General features: G+C 40.1%; 1 protein-coding gene across 1 annotated transcript in view; it reads left to right on the forward strand.

Annotated features, from left to right (window-relative positions):
- Positions 1-10531, forward strand: part of TRPC3 (transient receptor potential cation channel subfamily C member 3) — a 55959-nt gene that overhangs the window by 37856 nt on the left and 7572 nt on the right. The window contains exons 6-10 of the mRNA XM_081021916.1: positions 1786-2019; positions 3337-3601; positions 4638-4833; positions 8661-8870; positions 10333-10416. Of these exons, the coding sequence (XP_080878042.1) occupies positions 1786-2019; positions 3337-3601; positions 4638-4833; positions 8661-8870; positions 10333-10416 (989 nt within the window). The remainder of the gene's footprint in view (positions 1-1785; positions 2020-3336; positions 3602-4637; positions 4834-8660; positions 8871-10332; positions 10417-10531) is intronic.

Consider the following 10531-nt stretch of genomic DNA (forward strand, 5'->3'; position numbering starts at 1 on the left):
GTTTTGTCACAAAAATCGCATCAGACTTCTTCCCAGTGACCTTAGATGTTCAATGCAAATTACAGCATATGTGTTGAATACCCAAGGGATCTGGGAAGAAGTCTTTCTCGCTCCAGTAAATAAATAAATCTCACTACAACTTAAAGAGATAAGAGAAGCAACATGATAGGCAGATAGATCAGCTAGCCAAATCTATAATGGCTGTGTTTCTTAATTTAGACTGAACTGAAAATCTCAAGAGTTTAGTTAAATAAACTCTGGAGATTGCACATCATTTCCCCATAGCCTGGGAGTGTCAATAGCCTTGATCACTGATCCCTAGAGCCTTAAAATAACTCTGGCATTTTTATTTTGCTCTCTCGGAGACCTTATTGTAGAGGACTAAAAATAATTTAAAAGTTGTGGGCTGCAACCAAGTCAAATTCAGAGTACAGCCGTTAAAATAAACCGGTGTTAGACAAATCTGTTGATTTCAATGAGTCTATTGTATGTTGCTCCAGTAGTCTTATTCTGCATATGTCTTATTCGAATACTATCCTGTACCTGTATGCCTTTTCAATTTCATTAACATCCTCTTCAAGTTCATATAAAATGAACATCGTATCTAAAATTGTGGAGGTCTGTTTGTTATGTACTGAAGTTCTCACCCTGGGCCAGCAGGGGGATACTGTAGATAGTTTTCACTCAGGTCCACATATGCAGATAAGTGATTGAAAGTGACGTTCAGTGATTGGATAAAATAAAAAAAATCCTTCCAGTAGCACCTTTAAGACCAACTAAGTTAGTTCTTGGTATGAGCTTTCGTGTGCAAGCACACTTCTTCAGATACGAAAGAATTTTGCACACGAAAGCTCATACCAAGAACTAACTTAGTTGGTCTTAAAGGTGCTACTGGAAGGATTTTTTTTATTTTGACTATGGCAGACCAACACGGCTACCTATCTGTAAGTGATTGGATAGTTACAGAAAATGGTTACTGTTGCGTTCTAGTGGTGCTCTATATAAGCAGTTCAGTTCAGTTCAGTTCAGTTCTGTTGTGGCTGTTTGAAGAATCGCTGTGTCGTCAGATATGTTCACCCACAACTTAACACTGTTCCCTTAGCACAATAGAATGCCAGAAAATTTCAGAGCACCTGAATCTTCCATTAGACATATGAGTGTGCATACACACAACACCCCACATATACTTTCTCTTTCCTTTTCTTCCTGTCACCTTAAGGTGACCCGGCTGCTCCCAGGCTAGATGACTGAATGGAATAAATCCATCAATGCTGAGCAGCAGTTTCTCTTCTGCAGGTGAGAATAGGGAAGTGTTACTTTTACAGGTAGTGCTCAGGAGGGAGGCTGGAATACTTCCGCCAAGCAGCTGCTGAAGATTACCTACCTCACTTTCCTGCAGGACTAACCTAAGTCTGGTAATCAAGATAAGAGCTCAGATAATCTGAGTGTGAGTTTGGGTTAGATATGCAGATTTATATGTCTTGCTTGTATTCCACTTTGTGCTAACATTTCACGAGGTCTGTTACACCAGTAATATTGCAGAATGGGCCTATGACCCTGTACATAAATCTAGTGTGACAGGTGAGATCCTTGCAGTTTTCTGCATGGAAGTGGCTTTCAAGTATGGCATGCCTTGTGTAAAGCAGCTAAGAAAGGCCGAAACCATTTTCACTTGTACAATTCCATTTCTGAAGTCAGTCTCGCAGAGTTCAGCGGCTTGCTGCCAAGTCAGTGTGTAGCAGTCTGCAGTCTTCACTGTGTTTTTATTGCTTTTCTGGTTTTTAGGCATGATGTGGTCCGAGTGCAAGGAGCTTTGGACAGAAGGACCCCGAGAATATATTTTGCAGCTGTGGAACGTTCTGGATTTTGGGATGTTGTCTATTTTCATTGCCGCTTTCACAGCAAGGCTGCTGGCCTTTCTACAGGCTACAAAAGCACAGCAGTATGTGGACAACTTCATTCAAGAGCCAGACCTCTCTGAAGTCACACTTCCACCAAACATAGAATATTTTACTTACGGCAAGTCAAAGAAATGTTTTCGTGTCTCTAGTATATTAAAATGGCTAGCATCCTTTTAAAGGAATAGCATGAGGAATCATAGAATCACAGAATCATAGAGTTGGAAGAGACCACAAGGGCCATCGAGTCCAATTATCACAGGAGATGCTCACTCAGTGGAGCACAGCTGCAACAATATCATCCTAGCAGCGGCATTGCTATTACTTACTGGGAGGGACAGGGTAGATTGGGTCTACTGGCGCAGCCCCACAGCCCCCACATTGACCCTCCCAGTAAGTAATAGCAATTCTGCTGCCACGATGCTGTTGTTGCAGCTCTGCCCCACTGGGTGAGTTGCACCTGTAACCTCATATAACCACCCAAGCATACTTGGGACGCAGGTGGCGCTGTGGTCTAAACCACTGAGCCTCTTGGGCTTGCCGATCGGATGGTCGGTGGTTTGAATTCCTGTGATGGAGTGAGCTCCTGTTGCTCTGTCCCAGCTCCTGCCAACCTAGCAGTTCAAAAGCACGATAAATAGGCACTGCTGCAGCAGGAAGGTAAATGGTGTTTCCATGTGCTCTGGCCTCCGACACGGTGTTTCATTGCTCCAGAAACAGTCTGGTCATGCTGGCCACATGACCTGGAAAGCTGTCTGTGGACAAATGCCGGCTCCCTCGGCCTGAAGCGAGATGAGCACCACAACCCCATAATCGCCTTAGACTGGACTTAACCATCCAGGGGTCCTTGACCTTTTACCTTTACCTTTACTTTTTTGAGCCCAGTACAAACTTATAAAACAAGCCTCCTCCTGAAGATGCTACTCCTTGCATATGACCTTATAAATCATGAAAGAAAAGTTTTGATTTTTCTTCTGCAATTACATTTAATACATTGATCTCCACCCGTTGGATCTCTTCTATCATGTCCTCAAACAACTTTCTATTTTTTTCCTATTTTTGTTTTAACAGCATCCAGCTTGAAGAAGAGTGTTACAAAGCTTGGTGTCTGTTTTGCAACTTTTAATAAATAAATAAATCCAAATAAAGATATTATTCTGTTGAAGTTTTGAAGGGCTACAAACATTTATAAGTAAATAAATCACTTTAAAGCTTTCTGGCCTTTTTCATCACAAAGTCATGAATTAATTCCTCCAAATCAACTTCTCTTACAAGGTCGTGGTGAATTCGAATTACTCAAAAATATCTATTCAGCGCTATAAATATGTATCTTTATCAAGATATATGAATATAGAACGGCCAGATATATTTTTTTTTAACAAGCAATAAAAAAATACACGTAAAGCAACAGTTTCTCGTTTATGTCTCTTTCTTTCAGCTCGAGATAAATGGCTTCCATCTGATCCGCAGATCATATCAGAAGGTCTTTATGCAATAGCTGTTGTGCTTAGCTTCTCTCGAATAGCTTATATCCTGCCTGCGAATGAGAGTTTTGGCCCATTGCAGATTTCCCTTGGAAGGACCGTAAAAGACATTTTCAAGTTTATGGTCCTTTTTATTATGGTATTCCTTGCCTTTATGATTGGGATGTTCATATTGTACTCCTATTACCTTGGAGCCAAAGTAAACGCAGCATTTACGACGTAAGTAATGCGTATGAAAAAAGGACAAAAGTTTTGCATCCTCTTTGTGGTGGAGGCTGCTGGAAGTTTACAGTACAAGTTAGTTTACACATGCATGTCCATCACAATAACTTGTCACTCAGTTCATTTGGATGGATTCAGCTGATTCTAGCTTCTCCTCTGTCCCCTCCTACCCATAATTGCCTATCCCGAGAGTAAATGCTACTGAATGTATTTGAATTGCAGTTATTATATAGGTATAACCAGGTGCATTATGTAGTCAGACAAACTATTTAACATTCTTATGTTGTTTTTTAAAAAATGAAGCTTACAGGGCATGTGATATTGAAGATTTGTATGAATGTACAGCAGATTGAGAATGGTATACCATACAGTCACTCATATAATAATTGGATTTTTTCCTGCAAAAAAAATGCCAAATCTACACCATTCATGGACTAATGCATTTATAGTTGGGGCATGTAATATTGCACATGTGTGTCCACTGCGCATGCTATAATATGCAGTGACATATAATAATCATGCATTTTTCATAAAAGCAAGCAATTGTTATAAGAATCACTCTGTGCTATGTTGAAATAGCTGTGCATGCAGACACATGTAGATTTGGGGCTTTTATATATAAAAAGTGCAAGTCTGTTGTGACAAGTTGAGCTATGCCTCTGCACTATATTTCATTTAATTTTTGCACAGTTTGCAGGGAGTTCTAGAGACGATGCCATTTACTTTATTAAACAAGTATCTAATCAAAGTTGTAAGGCAGCATCCTGGTGTACAAAGATATAAAAAATGGCAATACACCACCACTTTCCCGTCAAACTTAATTCTGTTAATACAGCTCACCAGCCGCAAACATAATTGGCAATATGCAAAAAAGCCACAGGGGAATCAAGTTACCTGAAAACATTTTATGTTGCGAGCATCTTGTTTTGATTAAATGTCTGCACTAGGATCTTTGAATCATCTACTTTTAAACAAAACAATTTACAAGTATTTATATTTGAATTCATTAACATACCATGTTTTTTTCATACAGAGTTGAAGAAAGCTTTAAGACCTTATTTTGGTCAATTTTTGGCTTATCGGAGGTCACGTCAGTTGTCCTCAAATATGACCACAAATTCATTGAAAATATTGGCTACGTGTTGTATGGAATATACAACGTAACAATGGTTGTGGTTTTACTCAACATGCTGATTGCCATGATCAACAGCTCCTATCAAGAAATTGAGGTGGGTACTTTTCTGCTTTATTATGCCCACCCACCTTGCAAAGATTTGTTCTGTATGTACTGTTTCTCAGCTTACCATAACTTCTTAGACCAGGCATAGGCAGCCTTCGGCCCTCCAGATGTTTTGGACTACAGTTCCCATCATCCCTGACCACTGGTCCTGCTAGCTAGGGATCGTGGGAGTTGTAGGCCAAAACATCTGGAGGCCTGAAGGTTGCCTATGCCTGGCTTAGACCCTAAGGTATGTTAACTTAAGAAAGTTCATGGGAAGAAAGCTTTCCCATTTCCTCTTCCTCCCTTCAGCTACTGTCACCCCCCACCTATAAAGTGTTGTAAAAATAAAGATAATGCTGTCAATGGCTACTAGGCATGATAGTCAGAAACTGTATGCTTATGAATCCATCCATCCATCCATCCTCAGTGATCTAAGCCACTGAGTCTCTTGGGCTTGCCGATCAGAAGGTCGGCAGTTCGAATGCACGCAACGGAGTGAGCTCCCGTTGGTCTGTCCCAGCTTCTGCCAACCTAGCAGTTTGAAAGCACACCAGTGCAAGTAGATAAATAGGTACCGCTGTGGTGGGAAGGTAAACGGTGTTTCTGTGCGCTCTGGTTTCCATCACGGTGTTCCATTGTGCCAGAAGCGGTTTAGTCATGCTGGTCACATGACCCGGAAAGCTCTCTGTGGGCAAACGCCTGCTCCGTCGGCCAAAAGGCAAGATGAGCGCCGCAACCTCATAGTCGCCTTTGACTGGATGTAACCATCCTGGGGTTCTTTACCTTTTTTTACCTGCTTATGAATACCAGTTGTTGGATACTTCAATGGGGGAGAGTCGTCTTGTGTTTGGGTCTTGCTTGCAGGCTTCCTGTAGGCATCAAATTGGTCATTGTGAGAACAAGATGCTGGACTAGACAGGCCAGTGTCATGATGCATGATTCTGATCGGCTGCTCTTGTGACTGCAGGCCCCTCATATAAAAATTAATAGTGAGATAACTTCACACTCCATTTCTGTACATATTTATTTCCAGCGTTTAGATACTGCCCCATCACAAAAAAATCCTTTGGGAGGTTTACAAGTGAAAATTAAAACCATAAAATATAATTATAATTCATCTCTGTGTTAATAAGAACATAGGAGAAGCCCTGATGGGTGAGAGCAAAGGTTAGATTTTCAAATTCTCTGTAAGCATAACATGTTTTCCAAAATTGAATAAATACAAATGTGCCTGATTTGCATAATTATTATGACCTGAGTACCAGGAAATAGGAGATTTACTGTAACAACATAGATACCCACCCCTCCACCTCACATAATTAATTTTGTGATTCTGATAAATAATTATGTCACATTCTATCAACACAGTCATCTTTGCTGTGTCAACAGGACTCTGTGGTGCTGCCGATTACATTAATATGAAAACAAATACTAAAGGGTCTTTAAAACCTGATTTATTCTAACATAAGCTTTTGTAGATAGCTTACTTGTTAAGATCCAGGAAGTATCAATTTCAGTTTGAAGATATATCCATGTATACTAGGTTGGATCAAAACGTGCATTTCTGTGAACAGAAGGATCTCTACTAAGCAGACAGTCTTGCTAACAAAAAGGGGTGTGAGACAATTTTTGCCAGTCCCCCCCCCCCATATTTAAAAAGGTTAATATCTGGTAAGAGTTGGTGAAAATGCATTCTGGGAGTGTGTTATGATGACTAAACTGCATTTCCAAATATTAATTATTCAGTGTGTAACCTAAGCATCTTTTTCTGCTTACCATATTTAAAGCTTGGTTCTAATCCTAGGTGCATATTAGAAATACGTAGGTGTTTATTCTAAAACAGCCAAGGCTGTACTTAACATCTGCAGGGTGTCAGATTTTCAAAGAGGGCTAATGTGTGTTACTTAATCAATTACTGATAGCCACATTTTTTATTCCAGAAAGCGCCTTATTCAGCAGGACTGCAAAACACATCATTAAAAAAATTAATCATATCATCTTGGATGTTTATGTTCTAAACACAGTGCAGTTGAAATAGATAATAGTATATTTTACATGTAAATAAGATGTAGGCATGCTTGGCAAATAACTCCACTAATCTTGGTTCTCAAGAGAAACTTCCAGCGCTGTAGTGTTATTTTTTAGTATCCCGAATAAATAAGAATTTTATGCATCCTGGGAAATTCTAAGAAAGTTCAGTATGTTTTCAGACTAATTTGACTGCTTTCTTTTTAATTTTATTGATTAGATTTTTATCCCACTCTTCTTCTAAGGTACTTATTGCCCTGTACATGTTTCTCCTCCTCTGTATTTTATCCTCACAACTCTGTGAAGCAGGTTAGGCTGAGAGTGATTGGCTCATGATGATCCAGTGAGCTTTGTGGCTTAATGGGGATTTGAACCGCAGTCCCCACTGTCCTGGGCCAACGCTCTTATCGATACAACACTGACTCTTCATATGTTGCAAACAATGGTATTTTACAGTGTTGAACCTCCTCAGACCATTTCTTCAGTTTAGCTGTGGGGAACACGTCCAAATAACTCTGCATTGTTAATAGGTTTATTTTTATTACTTAGAATTATAGCTCTCTATATTGCATTATCCAGCTCTTGAATGACTGTGGGTTTCTATTCAGAGCAACAGAGTTTCAGACTGAAAGAATCCCCCCAAGAAATTTGTGTTCTGGCATGGGGCTTGTGTTGTTGTTTTTTTAAAAAAAAATCCTACTAGGCATGGCTAAATTTGTGGAAATACGTAAGTCACTCTTTGGATATCAGCCATACTCTTGTTTTGTCCCAAGAGTACTGAAAAGAAGACGACGAGATTCAAGGACTTGGGAGTCATAGAATATAGTGTGGGGGGAAGGAAGCAGGTTGGAATCCTAAGCATACTTATTAGGAAGTAAGTCTCATTTTATTCAGTACATCTGGGTAAAGATGTTTATGATGAGACGGAGAGAATTGTGAAAAGGTGAACTTTGACAAAACAAAAGTGAATATTTAATGCCAGCAGTAGCAGCCCATAACCAGGAGACTCCATACTTCAGAAGATTGCCCTCCAACTTGTGGAGGGTGTTCAGAACAAGGATGATATGTATGTGGAACTAAGGTGCTAGATTCTGCAGAACTTCCTCCCACCCCGGAATGTTTACTGAACATTACCAGAGAACACCTGAAGTGTGAGCACCACTGGATATGCCTAAACCCTGCCACTTCCTTGCAGGATACTTCATATAAGTCACTGGAGAACAAGTATGGCTTGAGAGACTTTGGTAAAGAAAGAGGAGGACTCTGTAATCCTGAAGATCAGAATGTGGTGTGATAACACTTGTGCTTCTCAGTAAACCTTGTTTTACCCAGGAGACAGAGCACGGAGTGTACAGTGGTACCTCGGGTTAAGTACTTAATTCGTTCTGGAGGTCTGTTCTTAACCTGAAACTGTTCGTAACCTGAAGCACCACTTTAGCTAATGGGGCTTCCTGCTGCTGCCGCGCCACCGGAACCCGATTTCTGTTCTTATCTTGAAGCAAAGTTCTTAACCTGAAGCACTATTTCTGGGTTAGCGGAGTGTGTAACCCGAAGCGTATGTAACCCGAGGTACCACTGTAGTCCTTTGTTCTTCCTTCTTTCTACTAGTTATTCACTGCTGTTTCTGTTTCTTGCCTCTTCTCTTCTCATCTTTTTTATAATTGAAATTGCTTGTTTGTTATTCATGTTTTTATCCAGTAAGGCACTTTATGTGTCCCTGCACAGAAAAGTGGGGTAAAAATAATGTGCAGTCGAATAAGACCATTCATAAATAAATAAATGGACATTTCTTTGTTCCCAATGTAGGATGACAGTGATGTGGAGTGGAAATTTGCTCGCTCTAAGCTCTGGTTATCATACTTCGATGATGGGAAAACCCTGCCGCCTCCATTCAGTCTTGTCCCAAGTCCCAAGTCTTTTGTTTATTTCTTTATAAGGATCATTAAGTTATTTAAGTGCAGGCGGAAAAGACTGCAGAAGGATATGGAACTGGGAATAGGCAACTCAAAATCCAGGGTAAGTGCAAATCAGACTCACTCTGTTTCATGGAACATTATTTTTTTAAGCTTTTGCTATTTCTTGAACTCTAAGTAATGGTTTGCACTGATGAAGTATGCATTGCTGATCACATTCTAGGGTCTTTTCCAGATGTTGTTGGACTACAGCTCCCATCATCCTTGATAATTAGCCATGCTGACTGGGGCTGATGGGCATTGGAGTATAGTAACATCCAGAGGGCCACAGGTTTCCCACCTCTGGTCTTCTACATAGTAGGGAAAGAACCAAAATATGGAATAATGAAAATAACCAAAGTATGTCTGCATCCAATCTCACATAGAGACAAATGTCCCATGTGAGGGAGATGGCTGGTGAGAGCTGAATTGTAAGCTATATCATGGAAAACTGATTGTACCCCACAAGAAAACACATGTATATGGGGCATTGCAAACAAATAAGGCCTTTTCCCTTTCCAGTAAGCCCCTTTTGTCATGCAATCCCTGTGGCATTATTGGGTGAGTTAGCAGAATCAGACCTTGCTATTGCGAGTGTGTTATGTTGGGGGGGGGGGCTATTGGAAGCATCCTCTCTCATTCAGTTCCAACATACCTTTTCTTTCCAGGGTTAATTTCTGGCAAAACCAGATTCCCAGTCTCTGGAATAGTTTATAGGGATGCATGTGTATCAGAGTTGGCCCGCCTTGGGCAGTGAAATTCTGCAGAGTGGCACCCCTGCTAGCGCACTGTCCCTGCTGACACATGACCCTGGTATGCGAGGCTTTGGCAGAGGGGCAGTGGCAGAAACATCTGGTTTCTCCTCAAGCTGTGAAATGGGCTGGCCTGGCCTAGTGTGTGTGTGTGTGTGTGTGTGTGTGTGTGTGTGTGCGCGCGCACACACACACACAGATATATATATATATATATATATATATATATATATATATATCACTTTAAACGATTAAGTAGCTGAAGCATAGGAGAGATTAACAGTGAGAATAACAAGCTCCTTCTCTCTGTTTCAGTTTTGTCAGTATTCCTTGCACTGTTGTTTATTTTAATACGATGCTAAATTAGTAATACGATGCACTGTTGTTTATTTTAATATGATGCTAAATCTTAAATTAGTACGTTATAATAGTTAACTTCTCGAATCTTCTTTAGCCTGGCCACAAGCTCAGCGCTTGGGGAGCTACTAGCCAGTGCAAGCTAGTCTTTAAGTGTGTGGAATGTTGAATTTGTCTTCCATACTTGATTCCAGTTCAGAGAATAGGTAAAATACATATTCTTATTTGAGCACATCCTTGAAGTTGAGAATAAATACATGTACAAGTAGTTTGTGGAATTACAGCTCAGCTTGCTTCTTTCAGAATGTTTTTACATAAAAATATACATTTCTGTAATCAGTTAGTAATAAAGCAGTGCCAGATTACAGTTGCAAATTCCATGGAAAATATTCTGATTTTAGATTTATTCTTTCCTAGCTCAATCTCTTTTCTCAATCCAACTCGAGGGTTTTTGAATCACACAGCTTTAATAGCATTCTCAATCAGCCAACACGCTATCAGGTGAGTAGTTAGTTGGGCAGTACATGCAGCCATGATTATCTAAATAAATTACAAGTTTCCATGCAGCTCTGAAGTTGGACTGCCAATTCACAAACAAATATTTTGTGACAGATCT

The sequence above is a fragment of the Podarcis pityusensis genome (genome assembly GCF_964106645.2).
Source record: "Podarcis pityusensis genome assembly, chromosome: 9".
In the NCBI taxonomy this organism is placed as follows: domain Eukaryota; kingdom Metazoa; phylum Chordata; class Lepidosauria; order Squamata; family Lacertidae; genus Podarcis; species Podarcis pityusensis.